This window comes from Cololabis saira, chromosome 16, assembly GCF_033807715.1.
Source record: "Cololabis saira isolate AMF1-May2022 chromosome 16, fColSai1.1, whole genome shotgun sequence".
Taxonomy (NCBI): domain Eukaryota; kingdom Metazoa; phylum Chordata; class Actinopteri; order Beloniformes; family Belonidae; genus Cololabis; species Cololabis saira.
In genome coordinates, this window is record NC_084602.1 from 12,338,958 (window position 1) to 12,366,451 (window position 27,494).

At 39.5% G+C, this 27,494-nt stretch overlaps 1 protein-coding gene across 3 annotated transcripts in view; it reads left to right on the forward strand.

The window, feature by feature from the left end:
• aqr (aquarius intron-binding spliceosomal factor) overlaps positions 1 to 27,494 on the forward strand; it is a 63,380-nt gene that overhangs the window by 29,128 nt on the left and 6,758 nt on the right. For all 3 annotated transcript variants that reach the window (XM_061744260.1, XM_061744261.1, XM_061744262.1), the window contains exons 26-34: positions 523 to 658; positions 2,023 to 2,232; positions 5,617 to 5,754; positions 5,854 to 5,925; positions 6,662 to 6,849; positions 7,005 to 7,176; positions 15,972 to 16,142; positions 22,313 to 22,398; positions 26,888 to 27,062. In XM_061744260.1, coding sequence (XP_061600244.1) covers positions 523 to 658; positions 2,023 to 2,232; positions 5,617 to 5,754; positions 5,854 to 5,925; positions 6,662 to 6,849; positions 7,005 to 7,176; positions 15,972 to 16,142; positions 22,313 to 22,398; positions 26,888 to 27,062 — 1,348 coding nt within the window. The remainder of the gene's footprint in view (positions 1 to 522; positions 659 to 2,022; positions 2,233 to 5,616; positions 5,755 to 5,853; positions 5,926 to 6,661; positions 6,850 to 7,004; positions 7,177 to 15,971; positions 16,143 to 22,312; positions 22,399 to 26,887; positions 27,063 to 27,494) is intronic.

Below are 27,494 nucleotides of genomic sequence, written 5' to 3' on the forward strand. Positions count from 1 at the left end.
AATTCACAACAGATGCGTCACTCTGAGAAGCAAGTCCACTCCTCTGTTTTTAATAATACTCTAACTAAACCAGCTGAGTGATGCAATCCTCTTTGAGTCATCTGCTGACTAGGATTCTTTGTAGATGGTCTAAAAATAGTGTTTCTCTAGTATTGCCGTGTGACTCCACCCACTTCCTGTCTGCATGTGTTCCTTCATGGTCATCCAACAACAAAATACATGAAAAAGGTCAGGAGTTGATGTGGTCATTTATATATTAAAGGATTGGGAGTTTATAATGGTTTGAATAAAAGATGTGATCCATCCTTTTTCTATACCTGCTCAATCCTGTACACGGGTTCTTCTGGAGCCTATCCCAGCTCATTACAGGCAGGGGTGGTGGAATATAGCTACGTTAGAATAAAATGTTTACATTTATTTACAAGTATCAACACTTCCCATTAATGTTCTGTTCATTTCTTTTATTGAACTGTCTTTTGAGTGACAATTTATCGTGGCTGTTAACTCTCACCCCGCTTCCAGATATGGAAGAGTGAACTATGTCCTAGCGAGAAGACTGGAGCTTCTCAGAGAAGTGGGAAGATTACAGGAGAGCTTGGACGTCCCCGGAGACGTGTCCTATACCTGCGAGACTGCTGGACACTTCTACCTCTATCAGGTTTGTAGACAGTATGTTTTAATGTTGAGCAGAAAAAGATGATGATGCTACAATTGACACATTTCCCTCATAACATTTCTAATAGTCTCAATTCAGGTTTATCTGAATTTCTGAAGTCCTTCACCTAAGTCTTTCTTGCAATATGGATATTTGTTAATTCATATATAGATATTTTGCAGAATTGTTTATAATTGAGTGTAAAGTCTGTCCTTTTTTCTCAGACCTCTCATGCAAATCAAATACTAATATTATTCATAGACGCACTGTGCCTTTTTTGCATGGAGTGCAAATGTGTGCAGATTGTTGGCCTTGGCTGTTTCATATTTCCTCATTATTACTATTATTGTACCCTCAGCCAGAATGAGAAAATGTCACTGCTGGCTACTGTTGGTTTGCACCTCCTTGCTTCATTTGAAGGCATCTAAGATAGAAGTGTTTTTAAAGAAATTGTTTTTGGAGGGAGCTTAATTAAATAACTTTCTTTTTCCAGTATTTTTTTAAGCATTTATAAGAAAACTTCAGATTCCAGTCGTCTCATTAATGGTTGCAAATTAAACTGAATGTTTTAGCAGATAGAAATATTGAGTTATATCTTAAATGCTCAAATGCTGTGGTCATTACTCAAGTTCTACTTGTCTGCTTGTCAAACAGTTAATTTTGCATTTTGCCAGTATTTCATTCCTCTCTCAATGTGGTTCCATATTAATTTGATACTTCAGAGAGTTTCTATTTGCAGTGTTTGTGTTTATTTAGCTCTGAAAACAAGCCAGCAGAATAAATGAGATTTCAAGAGCTCGTTAGGGTGCTAAAACCTTAACTGTGGATAACCCACTTTGTCCATTTTCTTTGTTAAAACTGTATACACACATGGTTTCCAAGATGGTCTTAATAGTCCATACTGACAGATTCCTAACGTACAGTTGAGTTGGCTCTTGAAGCAGTCTCATTAATGCAACCCTTAAAGTTGCTTTTTCTGGGGTATTTATAGAAGTAGGCTGCCCTGCTGTTTGGCTGAGGCTGGTTTATTAGCTGCTCAGCAGGCGTTTTTCTGTCAGACTGAGGCTATCTGTTCCCATTTATGCAGTTCTATGTTTTTTTTTTCCATATGCAAATTAATATAGAAAACATATATCTATATATTTCTTATTAGACTTAGCAAAGCCATGCAGAACATTATTTATCCTCTTACAGCTTTGTGGAAGTCAACAGATGTACATAATGTAAGCCTTTCTTCTCATTAGGCTAATTTAAAAGGACATAGAAATGCATTAAGCTCAAGTATGCACAAGTTAGAGATCGAATATCACAACAGGAAGTCATTCAGAAGGTGTTAAATGACTCAAATGTCTTTTTCCCTACGACAGGTGATGTCCCGCTGGGAGGAGTACATGAGCAAAGTCAAGCCCAAACAAGGGAAGGAGGTAAAAGTGGAAGATGTTGCTGCACACTTTCCTTTCCATAAGTACTTTTCCAACGCACCCCAGCCCGTTTTCAAAGGCCGTTCGTACGAGGAGGACATGGACATCGCAGAGGGCTGCTACCGCCACGTAAAGAAAATATTTACCCAGCTGGAGGTAAGAAGGTCAACAGCATACAGAGTTCACTAGTGTCCCCACTGCTGGGCAACGCTCAGTGGGATGCTGAGGTTACCCGAGTACAGCCATGCAAAGCAATGTCATTTTCAGAGCTCTTGTAATCACATTTAAACTTGATGTAAACTTTTTCCTCATACACTGAAGCTTTACCAGCCTAAGTTGATGGTTTTCTCTAACCGACCACCTCGGTATCCAGTTTATCACTAGTTACTATTGAACAGAGTTTAAAGACTGTCACTAACTGTAATTGTTGACCAAATCTCTTAACATACTAGATATTCTGGAGGTTTTACAAAAAGAGGAAATGATTTGGGAAATGATAAAAGGAAACGGAGGGAAACCTTGAAGAGGAATAAAGCAAACATACACAAGCCAAAGATTAGGGAAAGAAAATCAATAAAATGTGGTTATAGTTTAGTGCAAGGTGAGCAAATCAGGTTTATCCACCAGAGGCTGCTTTAATTATTGCATAACCGTATGTATGTATGTATGTATGTATGTATATATATATATATATATATATATATATATAATGGGCAGATTCCCCAGTCCTCTGCCAATGTTAACAAGGATGCTTAAATGTCAGCTGTAATTGTTTGAGAAAGACTAAAGAGACAAGCCAGCAGCTAAGACTGGTAGCAAATCTTATGTATGGGATCCCTTGTCACGGCTGACTCTACTATTGTTTCCCTACTAAGACTTCAGCATCACAAGACAAGCACATTGTTTTGTGTTCACAGTACAAGAATCTGGCAACACTGAAAGTCACGCTGTCCGAACTCTGTTGAAAAGGGTGAAGCAGCTTAATAATGACTGTATGGACATAATTTCTTTCTAAATATTTGTCTTGTGTTCTCGTCCTCCCTTCAGTTGATGGGAAAGTATTTTACAAGATGCAAAATCATTCTGTTATACACTTATAGATATGATCAACAACCTGTTCGACAAAAAGCAGCGTTCTCTCTTTATTGTATTTTCCCTTGATTTGTTTTCACACTTGCATACCCACAGCTGAATACATGCTATCCTTCCTCCTCAGCTAAACTCTCTCTAAAGGGATATCAAAAAACATTTCAGCTTTACAGGAGCACCATTATGGTCTCCAAAAAGCAATAAAGAAGTTATTGGCTAGAGGTAATATCCCGACATGTGTGGTGACCTTGATATATCTAGCTGGCCTCTGTATCACTGCATCACAGCATCTCCCTCCTCCCTCAGCCTCACCCATGCTGCAGTGAAATCTGCACCCCCATTAAGAGGTGCTGCTTTTCATGGTGCAAGGTAGCATAAGCAACATCCTGCTGCACTTGCTTATCTGTCTACCTTTCCAATTTAAAAGCAGTTTTCAATAAGCTGTCACAGAAATAGTCCATGAATCTCTAGCTAGCTAGACAAAAAGAAGTCCAGTGTGGATCCCGGGGGTTGTGTGTCGACATTTACTGCTTTGCAGACCCAAAATACTGTATTACTACAGCTTTTTGAACTTATTTTTTTTATTTTATTTTCCCCTCTTTCCTTCTCCTGTCAGTGTCTTTGATCGTCTACCATCTTGATTTCCCACTCCAATCCCTCTAGAGCCTCAAGGGTTAAAAATAGACCTCATCAATATTGCATGCTTTGATTGGTTTAATATTAATGCTAAAATAGTAACACATCAAATATTTACGCGCAGTGCTGTCCGGGTATACTGCACCCTTCCTCCCTCCTTCCACTCTCTCTTTACAGCTAGTGGCAACCTGAAAATAGCCTGTTTACCCTTATTCCCCCTGTGTTTCTCCAACACGGCACTTTATAATGGAGGTACATTAGTATGCTATGGTGAACTGATTTGTACCTGGTATTGCTATTATAAATATGTGTCAGAGTGCTCCTGAAGTTGTAGTTTGACATCATTAAACTACGCCAGTCACTCACCCACAGAAGTGCTGGGTGAGTAATCTGCAGTTATAGTGACAGTAGAAACCGGAGATTAGTTTTCTGGCAATAGGGATTAAGAGCAGTTTAATGTTTTTCCGGGCATGGTGGTACGCTTGGAAGAAAAAAGAAAAGAATGGAAAATTAAAAATACAACATTGACCGGGCACCATGTTGACATATTGGTGAGGTTAGGGGGTGACGCAGGCAGGCTGACATTTATTTTTGTTCCCAAATGAGAATCACGATTGTATGGCACAATTCCTTTTCACAAATTGAAATGTTCATTGTAATGTCACAATAATAATGTCCCAATTCAAACCCAAATCCTGGATCCCGACCACAGGCCAGTGTAGTGCCATTGATTATAATAATTACATTAATTAGAATGATATGAATAATCTGTTCTAAATGGATTTCTGCTTGTATTTACTACTGTACTGATGATGGCTATGTAACTTTTCATATCATGGAAACTTGGTTGCATATTTCTTTCCTATTTAAAAGAAAAAAAAATATTGATTATAATGTTTTTACCATGTAAGCAGATATCTTGAAAATGAGCCCTTGAGTCTCAATGAGATGACCTTTTTTGTATCATTCATTCTTATTATTCAATAACGCTGGACCAGTACCACACACTAAAAGCAAGGCCGGTACAGGATCTGCCAGAGGTGGCTACACACATGCACTATTAATTTGCAGGGCAGGTAGGGTCTGAGAGATGTGTGTTTTGGAGGGCTTGAGAAATTCAGAGGAAACTTGCAGGAATCTTTTGCTTGTGATTCATCTTGTGAAATAAAATGCTACATTTAGTTACACTTTCACATGGTTTTTGAAGTAACATGTAGGCTGTTTTGCATTTTGCAGAAATAACCGCAGATCTTTTGTTGATGTGCGCTACCTTAAATCCTTCTGTCTACTGGATGATTTTGAAATCAGGACCAAACTTGCTATGTATTTACCTGTCTAGCTGACACTTTAACCCTTTAATGCATGACATATAAAACAACACAGCAAATGATATGTATGAAATAACACAGAAAATGATATGTATGTTATTTAAAATGTTTATTATAAATTGAGTTAAAAAAAAAAAAATGTCTTAAACGGATTCAAAATAACATATTTTTGCATTATGAATACACCTAGTGATTTTATTTATTTGGTTAATATTTCTCATTTCTTGCATACAACTTTTTTTGTTGTTTTTTACTTATTGATTATGGGAGTGGTACAGAAAGTCATGTCTCAACCAGTATACATCTGACTGTACAGAATTAACTATGAAAAATGGATAGTAGCAGGTATTTTCCAAATAGATGGTAGTGATAGATCATTTTAATAATTTTTGCTTTTTATTTTTCCGGTCATGCTTTTTTTCCTAATCACTACTGTGCACAGTGTTTCATCCCTTGACCCTCCCTTTCTCTCCATCTTCTCTGGTAGGAGTTTAGGGCCTTTGAGCTCCTGAGGAGTGGACTGGATCGCTCCAAGTACCTTCTAGTCAAAGAGGCCAAAATCATTGCCATGACCTGCACACACGCTGCACTCAAACGTCACGACCTGGTGGACTTAGGATTTAAGGTAGACTTTTCTCTGGATAACCCTGTTCAACTTGTATTTACTGAACACCCAGTTTGGAGGCTTCAACCAATGTCCTTAATCTTTTGTTCCTGTTATCAGTATGACAACATCCTGATGGAAGAATCTGCACAGATTCTGGAGATTGAGACCTTCATCCCATTACTGCTACAGGTAACTCCTTCTCATATGGAGTCGTAAACCGCTAACTGTAAGGTTTATGATTCAGAGAGAAATGTATGTCAGTTTATCTTGACTGTTAAATTCCACGTGACAAAATGCTGGTTGTGAAAACTACCATGAATGATTTACTGTCACTATTTCACATAAGATCCTAAGTTTAATCATTTACTCAGTAATCATCTGTGTTCTACTTGACCTTCCACATGAAGGCCCAACTGATAAGACACCAACGTTGTAAGGGTTTTTGTCTCGGGGGTAATTACACCTAATTTTCTGGGATACTGCTAATCCTTTTGTGTTGATTATATCCTTGAACACATCAAACTACTTGCCAGAGCTCCTTTTCATTTATTTATTTTTTTCCTTTTTAACAGTGAGTCATAAAGGGAGGCATCCCTACCAGATATGCATATGTCAGTGTAATTTCCCTTTCACCATCTAATTACCAAATGTTATCTTATTAAGAAAATCTGAACTGAATACAATTAAACAAAATGACATGGCTATGATTCAGCTGGATTACGTATAAACTGTTGACATACTGTTGACAGACTTTCCATGTAGGAGGTTTAGTCATAGATCTCTTTCAACTATCTTTACTGCTGCATTAATCACTCTGGTTGAATAAGTCGACTGTTTAACCTGTACATGTCGAGATCCTTTTGCGTCTGTATTTCTGTAAAAAATATTCCTCCCACGTATCCATTGTATCTTGTCTTGTCTGTAGAACCCAGAGGACGGCTACAGTAGGTTGAAACGATGGATCATGATCGGAGACCACCACCAGCTGCCCCCAGTCATCAAGAACATGGCCTTCCAAAAGTACTCAAATATGGAGCAGTCTCTCTTCACCCGATTTGTACGTCTAGGGGTGCCAACTATAGACCTGGATGCACAGGGCCGAGCACGAGCAAGGTGGGTCATCCTGAAATAAAATTAAAGTCTCTTTGAAAATTATTAACTGTTAGACAACTGGTGCTAGTCCATTACTAGAAATGAAAACTAGAGGAAAAATTGTATTTGATTATTTGTTTTTTTTTTTGTTTGTTTTTTTTGTCCCTGTTCCACAGTCTTTGTAACCTCTACAACTGGCGCTACAAACACCTGGGGAACCTTCCCCATGTCCAGCAGCAACCTGAGTTTCAGGTGCCCAACCCTGGCCTGACCTTTGATTTTCAGCTGGTTAATGTGGAAGACTTCAATGGCGTGGGAGAAACTGAGCCCACCCCCTACTTTTACCAGGTCAGTGGTGCAGCACATCAGTACACGAATACACAAGCTCAATTATATGTGTGTGTTAATGATAAAATGCACATCATTTTAACATCTAACTGAAAAATGCTGTTTCTCCAGAAGGATCTCCTAGATTTAACTTGGAAAATACATTAAATGTTTTTTTCATTGATTTCTTAGAATCTTTTAAAGACTTAATGAAAAACACTGGAATGAAAAATTGTAAGGACTATGTTCACAACCCTTTAAAGGCGTAATAGGAAAACAAAATTCTAATTATTGAACAGCAAGAACAAGCTGCATACCTATAGTTGGGGGCTATGTCCTTTGCCAGAGCCAGTTATTGATCTCACCAATGATGAGCTGGCACTGCTAACTAAGTGTCCAGCAGTAACAACTGAGAATGCAGCTACTATTGATCTGGGTGGTAACTTGTGCATCCAACAAAGTTAGATCCTCTGTTGTTTTGGTGAGGTGGTTAGTGTGGTGAGGCTAGTCATAAGCGAGCCCAGCAAAGCGTGCCAAGGCTGACTACCTACTTAATCATCTATTCCTATGGTTGATAACATGCTAAAGGCTGCTATGTATCTACTTATTGGTTTTATTTGGCTCCTCTTCTATTTTATTTTCTTTAGAAGTATGTTGTATGCTATCCTACTGTCACCGACTTTGCAGTTAGTTATTACTGCTGTATACAGGTGGTACAAATGGCAAACGTGGTGAAGGAGATAAACAAATTCTCAAATTGTCCATCCACCCATCCATCTTCGTCCGCTTATCCCTAACCGGGTCGCGGGGGCAGCAGTCTGAGTAGAGATGCCCAGACTTCCCTCACCTCAGACACTTCCTCCAGCTCTTCCGGGGAGTTTTGGCAGCATTCCCAGGCCAACAGAGAGACATAGTCTCTCCAGCGTGTCCTGGGTCTTCCCCGGGGTCTCCTCCCGGTGGGACATGCCTGGAACACCTCCCTAGGGAGGCGTCCAGGAGGATCCGATACAGATGTCCAAGCCACCTCAGCTGACTCCTCTCAATGTGAAGGAGCAGCGGCTCGACTCCGAGCTCCTCCCGGGTGACCGAACTCCTCACCCTATCTCTAAGGGAGCGTCCAGCCACCCTGCGGAGGAAACTCATCTCGGCCGCTTGTATCCGCGATCTTGTCCTTTCGGTCACTACCCAAAGTTCATGACCATAGGTGAGGGTAGGGGCGTAGATTGACCGGTAAATCGAGAGCTTCGCCTTTCGACTCAGCTTCTTCTTCACCACAACGGTCCAGTACATCGACCGCATAACTGCGGACGCTGCACCGATCCGTCTGTCAATCTCACGCTCCATCGTTCCCTCACTCGTGAACAAGTTGCCAAGATATTTACTCCTCCGCTTGAGGCAGGACCTCTCCACCTATCTGGAGAAGAGACACCACCCTTTTCCCGGTAGATAACCACGGCCTCGAATTTGGAGGTGCTGATTCTCATCCCAGCTGCTTTGCACACTGGCGTAGAATTTTCCGTGAAGGCTGAGAAGTGTGATTTCCCCCTATAGTTGGAACATATTCTCCAGTCCCCCTTTTTAAAAAGAGGGACCACCACCCCAGTTTGTCACTCCAGCGGCACTGTCCCCTTCTTCCATGCAATGTTGCAGAAGCGTGTAAACCAACACAGCCCTACAACATCCAGAGACTTGAGGTACTCAGGGTGAATCTCTTCCACCCCTGGTGCCACCGAGGAGCTTATGAACCACCTCAGTGACTTCGGCTTGGGGGTGATGGAAGGGTACACCTCAGAGTCTGCAGTCTCTACTTCCTCAATGGAAGGAATGTCAGTAGGATTGAGGAAATCCTCAAAGTATTCCTCTAGCAAAGTCCGACAATGTCCCCAGTTGAGGTCAACAGCTCCCCACCTGCACTGTAAACAGTGTTGGCAGAGTAGTACTTCCCCTTTCTGAGGCGAGAATTTCTTCAAGGCCGATCGATTGTCCTCCTCGACGGCCTCCCAGAACTCCTCCCAGACCTGAGTTTTTGCCTCCAGGACTGCCCTGGCTGCGGCTTGCTTGGCCTGGCGGTACCCATCGACTGTGTTAGGAGTCCCACAGGCCAACATGGCCTAATAGGACTCCTTCTTCAGCCTGACAGCATCCCTTACTTCCGATCTCCACCACCGGTTTCGGGGGTTCCCGCCACAACAGGCACCAGAGACCCTCACAAAATGTTTGGGTCTCCCGTCTGTCCGACTTCTCCCTCTGCCAGCATATCCAATTCACCACCAGGTGGGGATCAGTTGACAGCTCATCCCCTCTCTTTACCCGAGTGTCCAAGATCTGATGAAACAACAACAAAGTTGATCATTGACCTCCAGCCCTTGGGTGTCCTGGTGCCACATGCATTTCTCTCAAATTATTATTTTGGCATATACTATTCAATATTGAATTTTTAGATTTGAACATATTTGAATGAAAGTTGTCTTTTCCTTAAGAGGGGGCTTTGAAGGATAATGTTTGAACCACCTGATCAGGTCTGAAAGTTCATCTGTTGGAATCAGGATTCATCTTCCTGCTGCACCGAGGTCATTAAAACTGCTGTTAAACTGTTCATTTTAGAAGTACTCAAAAGCAATGCAATTTCTGCAGTTGGCTCCAAGAAATGTGAGATGTCTATTTTCCTAATGCCAGCTGCTAAGCAACTACAAACACAAAGCAAGCTTAACCTTAACTTCAGGCCCTGACTCTTAAAGGGGCAGTACCTCACATTAGCATAGAACTAACAATAACATGCTGCATCAAATATCCAACTGGGAGAATTATATTATCTGAGTCAGTAACATCCCTCTATACCATAATAATGCTGTTTCAGATAGATTTGACTTGTACAAAAAATTACATACGGATAATTCTTCTATTTTAATTTGTTTTTTTTTAATGGTGTCTGGTTTGTTTATAACAGGTCCATCCATTGATCTGTTTTCTTCCAACTTGGTCTCTGGGAAGATGGTAACAGTTGTAATTTAACAAGCAATTACTGCAATTTCAGGATTAGATAAAAAAAAAGCACATTTATAGTTTATTTATAACTTTTAGATATGGTTATTTTCCCACCAGATGTCATGGACGCAGTGTCGATTAACTCAGTCAATTAATTATAAATCAAGGGTGGTCAGTGACTGCTAAATACATAGGGGAAAAATTAAGGGTTGTTTTTGTGTTTAATTTTTTCTCGGATTTTTGTAGTTCTCAATAACTAAGAGCCACAACACCAAGTGAAAGAATTTTTTTAATTTTGTTTATCTTATCTTTAGGAAATGTAAAAGAAGTTGATTGCATCTTTCTTAAACCAGACTTGCTGCAGTTCAGTTCATGTTTATGTTTGCATCCACAGACTGCAGTGATAGTAAAGTCCAGTTTTTATGGCGGTGGTGTACCACACCATCAGCGGCAAAACAGAAAATAAGAGTATAAAATCCTGATGTTGATAGCCTTGGCATGCTAATATCCAGAGAAGTCAATTCAGTTCAATTCAGCTTGCGCCAAATCATGACAAATGTCATCTCAAGGCACTTCAACAGTACAGTGCTAGTCAGTGTCCTAGATATGCTAATGGTTAACCTTTCTAAGATGATGCTCAGGATCCTGGGAAACACCGTTCTGAAGCAATAGATGGTCAAAATGTAGCTGTCTTATGATTCACACCTTGAACTTACTACTGGTGTAACAATCCATCAATTTACTGTGATACAGCGATTGCCTCATCAGTACAGGCTACCAAGAGTATTTTTTTAAAGGAAGAGATCATATTTCATTTAATTGTTTTGGTGAACCCAAAAATTTAAATGTTCAACAATTTTTTAATTTCTCGTATTGATTACTAGCTCCCGAATCAAATCAAATCGCCATCCAGGTAATTGATATAACATTTTATCTGGATGAAACTTGGAGTTTACCCCCCTGTAGTTACAGAAATGTATTTGTTTTAATTTGGGCATGTCAATTTTGACCGGAAATCTCAAAAATACGCTTTGTTAGGAAGGGGTTAATACGGTTTCCTTTACAAAAAAACCCAATAAAATAAAAAACAAACTCCACCATATACATCACGAGTCCTCATAGACCCATGACTTTGGTTGCGATAACTAGAAAGACAAACGTGACACCAGCATCCGTAACATCTGCAGCTCAGGTACATTGTTGGATCAGCTCAACGGGTCGTGTTACACACAGGCAGCACTTTCTGAACACAATTCATACACTTCTTTTCACGAGAAACTCTGATGCACACTTAAATCCGTTTTCCTTGTTACCCTTCATTTCCTCTAGATTGGTTGTTGTACAGCAGTTCATTAATTTTTAATTCAAGTGGTTTAGTGGCCAGTGCGTGTGATACATTCATCATTTCACTTGGTCTTCAGCGAACGCTGGCGTACCCAGCACAGGTCGCTGGGTTCGCCCTTCACACCCGGAGCCAGATTGTGTTTCATCATGACATTGCAGAGACTCCAAGACAGTGTCTGGGTAGGGGGCTAGGTTTATAGAGTTGTTTATGGAGTGGTTTATTGCACCACACCAGCACACAAAACCAAATATTGTTGTGACATATTCGAGTTATTATTTTAATGCCACATTGAAACATTTTAATGGAAGTTATGCTTTTTTTTTTTTAAACCGTGAAATGGATTATGTGATTTTATAGTGTTGAAAGATCGGGTTCCACTTAATTTCAGATTTTTGCTGATCAAAATATAAAATAGAAGCTATTAGTTTAAGATAATGATCTTAAGCCTATCACAGTATCTGATAACTGTTCACTGCTTCATGAACATGACAGATGATTTCAGCAATGTGCACACTCCTGCCCCTGAGGCCTCTAATTGTTCTTTAATGCAGACCATGTGCTCTTCTGAAGGCACCATGTCACATGAACGTCAACTACATTTGCTCGTTGCCTTTGCCAGGCTCCTCGAGGGAATTGGGAGGATCCCTCTACGCCTGACACACACAAACGTACATATTAACTTTCGTAGGAAAAGGATGGGATGATTTTGATTAAAAAAATAAAAAAAAAAAAAACTGAATACATGTCACAGCTGAACAAATAGTGCCACAACCATCTACTAGTGTCCGACCGATCAGCCTTTTTTTCGATTATTTCGATCACCGATTAGGGGGAAATCAAAAAGACCGATAGCCGATATCAGCCGATACGATTATTACCCTTTTTTACCTTTTTGGGAGAAAACAAATTTCAATACAAGAATTCATTTAAATGAATGGTGAGCAATTTATTGCTTTAACTAGGAAGGACAGCAATATTCACTTTGCACGGCTCACACATCAAAAGTGCAAATTATGGAACATCAAACAAAACAAGCAGCATTTCAGTTATTAAAAATAACATTAAGTGAATTTTCTCTTTACATAAAATAAAAAAGCTGCCTCTAAAAAATAACAAATTAAGAGGAATAACAGCCTCAATTTTAGAACAGTCAGGCACAATACTCCCAATTCCAGACCCAAACCACAGCAAGTGCCTACTTGGAGGTAGTAACAGTAAGCTAACTAGTACACATGACAAACAACCAAACAGTACAGGTTGTGAAAATGGCTACACAGGTTGTTTTTTTAAGTGCAAATATTTACTTAAGTTTACTTAAGTTTGAGCATGTTGAACATTCTTAATACAAAAAGAAAATGCAGTATTTCAGTAAATTTCTTAATTTTTCTTTAAAAAAAAAAAAAAAAATCGAAATTATTTATTTTCGATTTTTTTTGCGGGGGGGGGGGGGGGGGGCGATACCGATTATTAATAAAATTATAAATATCGAATTCGATAATCGGCCGATTATCGGTCGCCCACTACCATCTACACTGCAACCAGAGCCGTCTGGGAGATTTGCGAGGCCCTGTGCGAAATGGCAGGGGGGGGCCCTCGTGCGTGGGCATAGCGAGCGCGTGCGAAATTTGGGGGTTTTTCGGGTCGGATCGGGTGTCTATATGCGCAATTTTAACTCTCCAATTAGAAAAATACTGGATACAAACACATACACACGTTTCATTATGAAGCATTGCATTGACAAGACATGACAAGTAAATATATTTTTTATAGTAATGCCTGTTTATTACAACATTGTTCACACACAAATAATCTTGCATGAATCAAATCAGCCTGTTACTGAGAGCGACTTATATATTAGTGACATAGGGGCCTAACTCAACTGACATTATATAGTGTGTGATTCATTCCTGTTCTACACAAAACAAAATCGCCCCATAAGTTAACACATTAACAACATGCTTATGCATATAAGGTGTAATCTTCTCAAATTATAGAGGCTAAATAAATGAAAACGAAAAATATGTGCCTCGACTGCCTCAGGGCGGGGCCCCGCGGCTGCTTGACACCCGGTCGGATCGGTGATTTTTGTAACAAATTTATCAAACGAGCCTTTCAGAGAGGCATTAAACTCTTCCATTTTCTTGAGTTTTTTTCCTTTTTCCATTCCCTGATGGAAATTTCCTGAATCTGTCTCGTTCTCTCGACATTGTGTGACAGTTTCCACCCGTCTGGATCAGAGCACCTTGTGTCTGCGCTTGGTCTGACGCTGTTGTATTGAATAACAGACACGCGCATCATTGCACATATATTTATTGATATGCACAGACTAGTACACATTTAGGTCTGTAATGGAATGTGACTGTTGATATTTATAAGGGAAAGAAGGAAAAAAAACGAAGAAAAAAAAAACGGCCCATAGCGCGAGGCCCCTTGGGGCGCGAGGCCCCGTGTGGTCGCACGGTTCGCACACCCCTTGCGGCGGCCCTGACTGCAACTGTGAACATATAATTCACAAAATACATTTGTGCATACAGAGAATCCATTGTGCAAACCTCTATTCCTACATTTTCACCTCATTTGCTATGTCACAGTCCATTGATAGTTGTTCGGTGCTGTCAAATGGCTCATGAACAGTGAGGCGCTTATCTAAATCCACATCGTCTGGTGTTAGGAAATTGCCTCTCTCAATCACGAGGGTTTGACATTTCTACTTCACTTGAGAGTACATTGGCATGATGGACCTGCAGGTTGTGTAGATTTATGCTTTTTGCTTGGGTTTGTTTGCATCTACGCTGTTTGACCCTTCTGTCTACTGTCCTTTATCCATCATTCCATCTTTATCCATCAATACCTGAGTTCAGCTAACTTGTATGCCGCAAGGCCACACAATGTCATTAATGTCTGACAAATCCTCCACCTGGGCAGATAAATCATCCTGTCATGGCATTTCATGTTTAAAATAGTCTTTAACTGCAATATTTATTAGCTTAAATGTACTATTTCAGTTCAATTTTCTTTGGAGAAATACAGCATATATATGTATTAGTTTGAAAGCAGGTAAGAGGAAGCAGGTCGTAGTGTTTGTGATGTGTTGATTCTGGTGCAGCCAGATGAAGCTTTTTAGATTTGAGACTGCAGTCCATATTTAATTGCACCAGGATGAATAATGCTTACTGCTGACTTGTTGTTGTTTTGCATTCAAAGGGGTAGAAGGTATACTTGCAGCCAGGATTTTACAAAGCTGCAAAATGTGTTGTTTGTGAAGAAGACAATATTGGCCTTCAAATGTGCTCCAAATGGGAGAAAGCCTTTGATGTAATTCTCATCTTCTAAGATGTGCAGTTTCAAACGAGACATAGAAACATAAGGATGGTATGTAAAACCTAAATTAAAAAAAATGAAATCAACACGTTTTATTGCAGAATGTGTCAATCCAGGATACATCATTTTTTGTCTCATAAAATTCATTTGATCTGCTTATAAGCATCCTGCATTTTAGACCAGCAGCATATTTTGAAGTGGCACAACTTTCACCTCCATGTACCACTTTGTGTTATTCATTGAAATACCACCAGATCCCTTGAACAGTTTGGTGCTACACGCTGTAGACGGAGGAAATATGCAAATCCCTTCCAATCTTTCTTTGAGGATAATTTTTTTCCCAGAATTGGAAGGATTTTCTGACACATTGTTAAAGAAAAATGGGAGACCTTCTTTTCTCACCATATTAGTAAATAGAAACACAGCATATCACAATTATTTTCCAATAAACTTCCTTTACAATAATGAAAGACTGTAGAACAACACAGAATTAAAGTACTTGTTTCCTGTGTAATTTTATCAAACCACTGAGTGAAGGGATGTATTTTGTTTTTCATATAGGTGAAACAGAAATATTGTCATTTCAGTATGTGTTTTTACTAGATTTGATAAGAACCTAGAGCTCCATCTCCAGCAGTACTGTTTTGTAGAACAATAATTTGAGGTATTTTCATTTCCCATTATATAAAAAAAACAAACAAAAAAACTCCCTTTTAAAAATCACTCTCTGTAGAAGGCACAGTACAAATAAGCCATCCATCCTTCTTGCTTGTAATTAGAGAACCTTACAGTGGGACATTTTGTTCCTTCTGGCAGGCAGTGGTTTCCCTTTATTCAATACCGAATTACAAACCTGCATCTGCATGACTGGATGGATGAGTTAAACACTTGACTGATGACAAAGAAAGAAAACACTAGGCAGCTTTGGGTTTTCTGTTTTTGTTTCTGGTAACTTAATCTTTCCAGTAATATCATCTATTTGTGACTCACTTTGACCTACAAAGTTTTTCTAATCGGCACTGAAGTTATTTTAGATGGCACAAACACAGCACAGTGTAATCTCCTCCTCAGTTTTGTCTTTGCCACAGGACTCTGGTAATATATTGTGATCATTTTTGACGATCTCAGGTTTTTCTTACCACATGTCTTTTCTTTCTCTGTGCAGAACCTGGGGGAGGCAGAGTACTCGGTGGCTCTCTTCATGTACATGCGTCTTTTGGGATACCCTGCTGATCGCATCAGCATCCTTACCACTTACAACGGACAGAAACACCTGATCAGAGATGTTATCAACAATCGCTGTGCTGGAAATCTTTTCTTTGGCCAGCCTAACAAGGTAAGAACTGATAGGAATAGACCTCTTGACGAGAACAAAAGAGCTTTTCACAGTAAGACACTTTTATTTTCTGCATGTGTCATGCAGTGAATCACAAACAAGGGCAGAGAGAACCACGTCTGTACGAGTGTGAATCTCCAAACTAAAACCTGCTAAAAGATAGTATATCTCTGTCGTGAGTCTTGCCGTTATAATTTAGTGCTCAAAAATCAAAGTCTTTGCAAATCTGATTTTGAATGTTTTTGGGGTTTTTTTGTCAGACATTTGACATTTCACATACATGTTGTGTAGCAGAGCAGCAACTCTGTAAAGATGCTCTCAGACTGAACACGATGGCAGCATCACTGTGCATTTAACTGCTTTCCAGCGAGCAAAATGCAAGTGTAACGATAGACCAGCGAACTTTCAACGCTGGTGAGGGTTCTGTGTGGAATACTTAAGCAGTCAAACAGATACAAGCCTTATATCAGGTAACATAAGAATAGCAGGCACCACAAAGGAAACGCTGTTTATTTATACTCGTGTATGTAGAAGATGGGGAGGGAAAGAATCCCTTGACCTGTAGAATAAGCAGCAGATTTCGTGTTAGTGCTGGTGTCTTTTAGCAGAGAACAGATGCATCCCCCCTGCAAATAACATACATATGCAACTTTCATAAATATATATCTATAAAGTTCAGAACTTTGCAAACTCCACCATTTCTGCTCTGAACTCCCCGAGTCCACCAAACAGTCCGCTGAGCACAGAAACAAAGCACATCACACTCTGAAGCCAGCTCTTATTTTGACACATTTGACAGAAAGGGATCTGCAGTCCCAGCAGGCAGTTTTTTCACCTCATATACAGTACATGTGTTGGATTCAGAGTAGTTAAGTTGAGGCAGACATTGTTCATAAACGACTTCTCCACACATCTCTATGGCAGCTGCTGTAAGTCGGCCAACTTTCTATCCTCTGCTGCAGAAAGAAAAGCCCAACTCTGAATTTCTGTTGTGTAACTTTACTACACCTTGTCAGTACTGCCTTTTATCCTTGTATCTCTAAATACAGGAGTCTTAAAATCGGAGGAATTTCAGTGATTCGATAAACTTTACATAATTACAGGGAAATTTGAAAAGTTGATTTATTTTTTTTAAACCATGGCTTCAATGTCTGACTTTATAAAACTTTTGGAATCGGAGCAGATCATAACACTAAACAAGTACACTTTTTTCTCCTTTTTTTTTTTTTGCATACATCTGTGAACCGACTTGGGCTTGTCTGTTTGAAGAAGAATTTTAAATGAGTGTGGTTGCAGGGATGTTGTCAATCCTGTGCTCTTTTCACCCTTAAAAGTTGTCTGTGTTCTTCCATTTCCCAATATTTACCTGAACTCTTTTTTTCACCATGTTATGTCGCTTACCAGGTAGCTGAGTTTTCACATCTCTCTTCTGTTTGTACTTCTGAACAGTTTTACTCACTAGCCTGAGGTCGTGCTTTCCTATTTCTTCATTTTCTTTTACTTCACCCACATGCTCTCTTTTAACTTCACTCTGGGTTTGTTAGGCTTCTCACACACCTTTGATATCTTTTGAGCATTCCAGGGAAGGATGCAGGATTGCTGTTTTTATCTCAACCCTTTGGTCAAGGATAAGAGACTCCAACCATTTAATTGACCATCTTTTAGAGACACCATGACATTTTTTTTAACAACATCAAACAAACCTCCCACCACTTTTTTTTTTGTCACTACAATAATAAAATGATTAGTGCGTGCATTTATCGTTAGGTGCTTCTGAGATGTGTTGAGGAGTGTTAACAAAAAGTTCTCCATCACAACAACATAGCTAGCAGAAGCGTTGTTGCCCTGTGATTCACAAAGGAATCTAGTCGTAGTTTCCTACATCTTTGAGAAATCTTTAGTTCGCTGCTTTAAACTCTGGCTTTTACTCTTTATTTGTAAGAAGGTATTATATGTGATTTGAAAATAAAAATAATTGCATATACTGGGCTTGATGTGGCCCAGCATTTGCTTGAAAAGTTTATTGTTGTGTCAACCACTTCAAATTTTTAACATTTGTTTAATTAAGTTTTCACATCTGTCAGTTACATTTTTCATCAAACATAATCTTTCCCTTGTCTGTCTGATCCTTATTTAAAAAAAGGAAACAAATTAAGAGCTTTCACATAAGCATTATTTCTGGTCTGATATTTGCACACTGGAAACAAAAGAGGCACAAACTTGTCTCCTATGTTTGATTTATATTTAGTTCTTTTCCTCATACTGTCTTCCACTTTCATTATTTGTGGCGTCACTTTGGTTTGAATAACTGGTACTGGGATGTCTCATAAGTCACAATCGATGTCTCTTAGATGTTCAAATATAGTGATCGGTGATCGTCGTTTGGGTCTATTGATTGTTTTGCCACCAGCTTCAGACATTTGCCTGTGACTTTCAAAATGTGTCTGCAATGTGAAATTGCTTATATATTTGTTTTTAGACAGATAAATCACAAAGTGCATTACAGTAAAACACAGTAAGAGTCAAAAATGATAAATGCGTAAATTGGAATAAAATGGAACGTAGAAACAAAGCTACAGCATAAAAAAACCCACTAACTAAAATGTGTGTTTAAATTTAAAAAGACCTGCTGCTTTTTAAAAGGTATCAACGCAGTTCATGATGTGTAAAATGAACGCACATTTTAGCGTTGGGGTGCAACCGCTTTAAAAGAACAATCCCCCTGACTTTTAAATTGATTGCAGGGAAGTAGCAGTCTGGAGAAGACGAGCACAGCTTGAACAAGTCTCTAATAAGATGCACTGAGCAGCGTTGCCATGCAAAAGCTAAAGGTTAGCACCGAGAATTTGAAATGACTCCTAAAAATAACTGGTAAACCACTAAAAAGCCAATAAAACCGTAGTTATGTAAGCTCTACTGTTGGTACCGGTTATGATCCTCTCAGTACTTCTTTGTAAAATCTGACAGCGAGTTAGAGTTGCTTTTGTTTAGATCAATAAATCATGGATCACAGTGATCTGAACGAGAAGAAATAAAAGCATGGATGAGCATCACCAATTCAGACTCTGACACCTGTCTTCTTAATTTAGGGCTATTTCCTGTGTGGGGAAAAAATCCTGCAGCTTACAATGGCAGTCTGTTATCAGCTTTTAAGTTGATTATATTCTTTTTTTTTCTATGAAATTGAACAAAGCAACTAAATGAGTTAGTTGGCCTCTCAGTATAATTCAATCCTTCCCAACTTGTCCGTGACTGTCAGCCGTAATGCAGCCCATTTGTTACCGTTAGAAACGGGTCACGCATGTGTGGATCCCGCCGAGTCATTGATAATAGCAGTTTGGATGTAAATAAATGGTGTGTTCTACCACCTGCAGGGTATAAGCGTGTGGGCTGACTTCCACTTGTTAGGATTATGTTTTGCGCTGTGGCATACATACCTCGGTGTTTTGTTTAGAAGTGCATCCCCTGTTCTGACAGCCAGTCATAAATTGTGCTTAGCCACATAGAATGTCATGCAACTTTAAGTGTCACTCAGCACGCTCACGTCCGTAGTCAAGTATGCATGCCCAGCTGATATGGTGACAGCGGTGACAGGCTGCTAGATTTGCTGAAATGAAAGATGGTCAGGGAAGGGGAGAGATTAAAAAGCAAGGGGGGATCTTGTGGGAAAATGCTGAGCAGCTGAAAGGTCACGCGTTGAGCACTGGGTCCACAGTGTGTCTGACGACGTGTCACAATAGCTGAAACAAGCAAATGTCAACAGCCAGTTTATTTTATTCTGTTGACTTTAATTAGACACAGAAGGGGAGGAAAGCCAGTTAGCACCAGTCACAATCTCAAAATAACACACACTCGCTTAAGCTTTTTTACTGAATGCACAAAATACTGCAATTCCCATGCATAGAGCAGAACATGTAGTTGTACATTTTTAATAACATCCGTGCTTTCTACGTTGTTTGTTGAGCTGTGATGCACAATAACTGTATCAAAGATGAATGATAAGTTCTCTGATTTCAGCTCAGTCCACATTTTCTGCACTTTTCTATCTCTTCCTCGTGACCACAGGCATCTAAACTTCATTTACTGAGCGCAGCAGCATCTTTAACTCATTAAGAACTTATGCAACACATGTGCTTGCAACGTTCAAGCCCGGAGAAACACAAATGTCACATCGACATTTTCGAAGCACACAAAATGTCGCAAACTTTTTCTTTTTGTTTAAATTATCAGTAACACAAAGATGGTGTATTTCTTACTTTGCAGTAAAAGGTTGAATCTCCTCAGTTATTCTCATTATCATGTTTCTAGTTTCTTTACAGGGTGAGGAATAATGTTTTATTGAACTCACAGCGGTTTTCTAGAAGACCATCTGGTTTTACATCCATTTTTTTATTTATTTTTTTAAACAAAGGCACAGAAGCGTGAATAACCTGAATAACCCTGACTTTTGGACATTCTTGGGAGTATTTACCACAAATGTGACATAGCAGGGGGGCTAGAATAATAAATTGAAAATGAGAGAAGCGCTTAATGGTCGTCCATCAGCAGAAAGACAGTGTGCCATTGTCATAATGAGGATGAGAAGAAGGGCAATGTGAAAGACAATAATTCCTGTAAAATAGCTGCGTGTGGGTTCACAGTAGAATGTGCATATGTGTGTTTGTGTGCATCATTATGTCCACAGATATGTTTCACATTGACATGACCTCTGTAACTCTCTCCCTGGAAGATTTCTCATAAATAACTTAACACCGTGCAAAATGGCATGCCCTGGGGAGATTGTCGATACGAGCTTCTGTGTCTGTGGGCCAAGAATAACTCCCTGTCAAAAGCTCCTCTTATTTGCAGGTTCAACATTTCTTGCGTGTGGAAGCATGCAGCAGATCTACAGTGGATGTATGATTTGAATGCAAAAGCCACAATTTCACATTCAATTAAGTAAAAAACATAATATTTTTGCCCCGTGGTGTCTTGTTCTACAAAACAACAGGGAGATGTGAATAAATACCCGATTAGCCCCATTGTTCACTCTTAAGCATTCAAACTCTCTCCATACATTAATTTTTTATATCCAAAAGAGGTTTTGACAGTTTCCCAGTTTAAACAGAGCTGCGTTTCCTAATGTGAGACGACCACGACCACAGAATGATTTATTAATGCTGGTTGGGTCTAAACGTTGCTCACTGTAGTCCTGGGCCTGAGCGGATTCTCCATGCTAGCTGGTGTCCTATTGATCCTTTCCAGTCTCTGGATCTATAGAGGATGGGGCAGGGGTTGTAACTTCTTCATATGTTTTCTGTACATCAGCAGATCACGAGCACTTCTGATCTGTTATGCTTTTGCAGCATTGAGGTTTGAGTGTCTTACATTTAAAATATAAGTCCTTTATGTGTTATTGTTTCATCTGTTTTGGGCAATTATCTTTTGAATGTTAGAGAATATTTGTCACTTGCTCAAGTTCAGCCTTGCACCCTGCAGCTTACATGAAAGACCAAGATGTTATGGGTCAGCAGTATCATATTACAGTGAAGGGGATTTTTCTTAGTGAGAGAGAACATGAGACATGAATGCTTTAGACACCATACTCTGTTTTCAACAGGGTCCCACCTCATCAGTTTTGCTGCCTTAATGTCAAGTCCTCATTATGTAAGGCGTTCAAACACAGGCATAGATGTTTTCTTTCTGAGTACAACTAACGGACAGTATGACACATAGTTTGTGTCACAGTGTGACAAGATTATCAGAGTATAAAGGAAACAAATTGGTTGATATAGTCTTTTTGATTTTTCTCTTTTTTCTTCTCCATTCCCTCAACATCCCCCGCTCCAACTTAGAGCTCATTCTCAGGGGTCGTGGTAAGAGGCTAGTTGTGGCAAATGCCCTCTAAGCCATATTAACACTCCTGGCTGCCAATGTGGCTCTCAGTGATAACAGCAGTAACAAAAAGATGTTTAAAAATACTTTTTTTTTTTTCTTCTTTTAAACGAACAAGGAAAATAATTTAAGATGGAAAATGTTTGCACTCACGCTTCAAAACATCTCAGCTAAATCCCCCCACCTGACTGAAATAAAAGTATTTTATCTGACAAAGCTTGGTTGGTGTAACTTTGATATTTATGCATATGCAAGCGTTGGTTAGTTGAATAATAAATATGTTTGTTTCTCTGCAGATTACAACAGTGGACAGGTTCCAAGGTCAACAGAATGACTACATCATCCTCTCGCTGGTCCGCACCAAGGCTGTAGGACATCTCAGGTAATTATTTCATTGCGTGCCATGGTGAAAAATGTACCTGATACAAAACATGTCCGGGTTCCTCGCAGCTATTCTACTGTAAAATAGCTTACGTAATAGCAACTATATCAAAGACAAATATCGTCGAGGGGTAAAAAACCCAGCACCAATGCAAGCACTTGAGTCTCCTAAGACAGCTGCTCTCAGGAGACATTCTGTTTTTTTTTTTCATGTGTCACTATTGAATGCGTGGTGGTTGTAACGGCGTCGTGTTAAAATCAGTTTGAGCGTGTCGTCGATCCAGGGTTGATGGCCGCGCTGTAAGACGGGAGCATTTCTAGAGCGTAGTGTGGTTTGTTTTGGTAAAGATGTACTGAGCAGAAACACACAGCAAAGCGGCAGGTGCTGGCCCAAAATGTAGATGAACCGTGACAAAAACACAAATAGACTTGATCACTGCAGGGCTCAACTCGTGGCTGCTTCTTCTTTTTTCTTTTTCTTTTTCTTTTTTTACACCAAGGTGACACTTTGAGTTCAAAAGCTCTTCACCTGACAAAGTTTTAATCCTGCATCTTAAAATAACATGATGGGATCATCTTGGTAAAGTTAAGATGGTTAAAAAAAACTGTTTAGAGTAACAAACAAAGAATTTAATGGAACTTACTTGCATAATACTTAATTTAGCCCCAAAGAGAAGGCGTGAATTGAGGGTAAATATAAAGAGAAACATTAAGACTACATAAAGCTTGCATCACTGTGAATGTGGTGTTGTGTTTGTAGCCTGGCAACAGCAGAGCTGATGATGTCACATGCAGTGCTGGCAGGAGGCGACGCAGGTGAACTCCCTGAAAGGAAATCATGGACATAAACTCACAGCCATCAGTTCAGTATGTTGTTGTAGAGATGTAGTAACGTGTTCAGGATTTCAGTATTTGTTGTTACAAACCACTGCAATCCTCCCTCCTTTTAGTCTCAAAAGTGGTCCAGAATATGTTCCTGCAGCCACGTCCTGGTGAAACACGGTACTCAATCCCCAGTGGTCCTGTTACGTCTTTACAACCTCACAGGCTGGTCCGTTTTATGGCCAATGATATCACATTCTCCGTGATGTTAGATTTTATATGCCAGTGATCTCACCCTCCTTTGGTTTTTAATCAGGATCTCAATTCTGATAGAAGGCAAACTGTTCAAGCAACATCCTGGATAACTCGTTTTAGCAGCATGTTTTATGCGGTTACACTCCATATGCCATTGCTCTTAGCGCAGTTATTCTTCTTCTCTTATGAGCTGATTATTCTCAGCACATCAGTCACTGATCCACTGAACTATGATATGCAGCGACATAACATATTGAAAGACGCGCTCCACTCACTGTAGTCTGCATACGGAGAAAGGGACGCAGCTAAACTATAGGACCGGCACTAGAAGGTAGTTCTGAAGGATAACATGCAGAACGTGGGGCATTTAAACTCAAACATATTTACAGAGTTCTGGTTTATCTGTTTAATTTTTAGCATTTTTTAATATTTTCAATAATTGATTCGTCTCTGGCTTTTATTACGTCAGTTTTTTTTTTTTTTTAGTTACGTCAGTTTTGATGCATGTCATGTGTCCAGCAAATGGTCACAACTCGTGGTCAAATAGGCTTTCATTCTTCAGCTGCCACGAGAACACAATGAGCTCTTTACACTTAATACAACACATATTTTATTGTCAGAAAGTAAAAACAGAAGTCATTTTCAGCAATTCTGTGTGTCATTCTGGCCATTGCCTGTGATGTGCATGGGCTGCCGTTGGAATTGCTCTTCTCACAGCTTTATCAAAGCCTCGGACAGCCAGGAAATTGGAAATCCAACACGAGTAATAAGCCATTACTTTTGTAGCCAAATACAGGCTCCCAGTATTACACCTAACCCTCCAGCATGGTCACTTTAGGTGGCTTAGAAACTCGACTTTGTTCTTTTTTTCCTTCTTGCAGATAAGTCAATGGCTTACATAGCTAAGAATAACAGCAGGCCACCAAAAGTGGTAAGTCGTTCTGGTGAAGGAGCTTCTATTTAGTATGATGAGAACTTCCAGACATAAAAGACAAAAAAAATATCTGATCAGCTAAGCACAAGTATGAAACTGCTAATAAATATTACATTCTTTGACTTAATTTCACATTTTTGCTCATTGAACAAGTAATATTTTAACTGCACTTACGGCTGTCTGAGATGTAAATTGAGTGATGTGTCATTAAGCTGTATTAAGCTAATGAAATGTATCCATACAATCAAGTTCTCACAGAGTGAATCTTGTATTTATGACCAAAAACGTCAGAATAGATCATGAACTGATGTCGAATCATTTCAAATTAGGGGAAATAAACGCAAGAAAAAATACAAACCAAAGTGATGAAGAGGAATAGGGGAGTTTTATGCATCCCAGGCAAAGAGGGAAACAAGAGAACTAGGTTTATAAATGGAGATAAATATCCCCTTCTAAAAGGGACTTGACTTGAAATCTTAAATGTCCTCTGTTACATGGCTACTGCGTGTGTGTGTTTTGACTGAAACAAAATCTCACAAATTTACCCCTTTAGTTCTGCAAAGTTTCCAAACATACAGATTTTGTTTTTTCTCCCAAGATTGCTGCAGCAGAGATTTCATCATTTTTACTTCTGCTTCTTCTTCTGTTACGTGCCCCATTCGCAACAATTTTAAAGCAGTGTTTTGTGTTGTTTTTTTTTTCAAAAACACAAGGCTCGAGTAGACCTGGGGAGGAGGCTTATGAAATAAGTTGCTTTGTTAATTTTATTATTTTTTTAAACATAATCTTCAATCTCTCCATCTCCTTACAACAGTTCTTCGTTGTTGTGCAGCTTGATTTTGTGCTACAGCAGTTTATATATAGATTTTCTTGTGCAGTGTCACCCCATATTTAAAAAGTTAGTATTCCCCGTGTTTTGTTGATTCACGTAAGATTCGTTCATATTGATGGTGACACTTCAGAGTTGCCAGCGGTGAGGAAGCAGCAGGGGCTTGTGGTAAATTCTTGCGCTGCCCGTTATGTCTTTTCCACACTGGGATCGTTGTGGTGAATAAACCACTGAATATTCCAATCCCGCCGCCTTCACTCGTCCTGCAGTCTCTCCTCAAGACAATCTGTTGCCATGACAACCAAAAGGAATACATTTGACCATTTAATGAGCTAACCACGATTTTTGTCAGGAGTTTTGATGCACATAAACACTTACAAATATATAATCAAATACTTTGATAAAGAAGCAACACTCCAGACCCATTCAGGACACGGACCTGCTCATCAACCCTTTCATTCTCAGCACAGACCAGGTGGGAGTCTCTGTAGCACTGCAACCACAAACTGTCATGTCCTCTTCAGATCTGTCCATGTGGTTTTCGTTTCTCTGTGGAAATATTATGCTTTCAGATTCAGTTTTGTACAGTTTTACCTTCTTTTTCCTGAAATATGCAGTCATCCTTATCTCCGCTAAGCCAGTGCTCATGTTAACTTACTCATACCCCTTACAGCAGATCAATTTTTTCCCCCTTTTTGCATATTCATATTCATAAACCCATCATGCATATTGGGAGATTTAATCCTCTTAATCTCTTAAGGTGCTCCAGTGAACTCTGTATTCTGCATTTTTGGCTGCATTGCATATGTGCATTGTACACGTTCACATTTATTTGTAAATATCTCGACACCAACACGACGTGTGCCGTATTTTTCATCAAACCAAAGACTGTTTGAATGTCTGCTGCCGCTGCTCAGGTTAAAACTAAAGGTTTTTTGTATGTTATCTCTGTATGTACAGTATTATTATATCATACAGTACAGTAGGTGGGGGGGTTTTGCTGATCTCTTATTGCGCGGTATAATTTTTCTTTTTGCTGATGGTTTGCATTCGGTACTTGCTGGTTTTGGATTTCCAGCTTTTCAGCTGTGTAGAAACACACTGTACAAAGATATAGACCTTCAGTGGCATTCTTTGATAGTGTGGGAGATAAATAACCACTTCTGCTGTTACAGCAAGCCAAGCAGGATTTCTCTTCCTCTAAGAGAAATGACTCCCCTGTCTCTAATCTCTTAATTCTCCTCGACGGCAAGAAAAAGTAACCTCAATCTACCCTGTTCTTTCCCACCTCTCCCTCTCTCTCTTTGTCTGATCTGTTTATCCATGCCCTTTGCTGGCAGCGTCTTTATTTCTCTATGAGCTTCTATATTTGTTCCACTCACCTAGTCCTACTTATCCTTATCTGAACCTCATCCTCCTACACTACACGCCTTTTTCCTTCTCAGTTTCTTTTTTTGCTTTTACTTGATCCTTTCACCGTGTACGTAGCTTTGTTTTTGCCTCAGCACATGATTTCCTCTCTTTTTTACAATTTCACAGTTTCCTTCCCCTCCCACTCATGTCTCTTTGAATTTTTGTACTGGTTGTGTCAAAGCAGTTCTCAACTTTTCTTTATTTTATTTTTCTCCCCCTATCCCTCCCTCTCCACAGGGATGTGAGGCGTCTGGTGGTAGCCATGTCGAGAGCCAGATTGGGTCTGTACATCTTTGCACGAGTGTCACTGTTCCAGAACTGCTTCGAGCTGACTCCTGCCTTCAACCAGCTCACGGCCAGACCACTGCAGCTGCACATCAGGCCGCACGAGTACTACAACCAAGAACACCCTGTACGCTGACATGCACATCTCTCACAGTATTTCATTATTTCTTGTTGATTATAGTCAGTACTCGAGTTGAGGGGGGATGAGGGGGGATGGCATCCCCCCCTGAAATAAAAACGGTCAACATCATCCCCCCTGTAAAACTGCCATCCCCCATTTCCATCCCTTATGTAATTTCATCAATGAATGTGGTTTTACTGCTATTTCAACATTTAGAGTCATCACCAGAAAAATAACACTAGAAAAATAATTTATTTTACAATTTTCACCTGTTTCAAGTAAATTTTCACTTGAAATAAGTAGAAAATCTGCCAGTGGGACAAGATTTATCAAAAAATCTTGTTCAACTGGTAGATTTTTCAACTTATTTTAAGTGAAAATCTACTTGAAACAGGTGAAAATTGTTGTTTTTTCCAGTGATGACTCTTGTGTAATGAG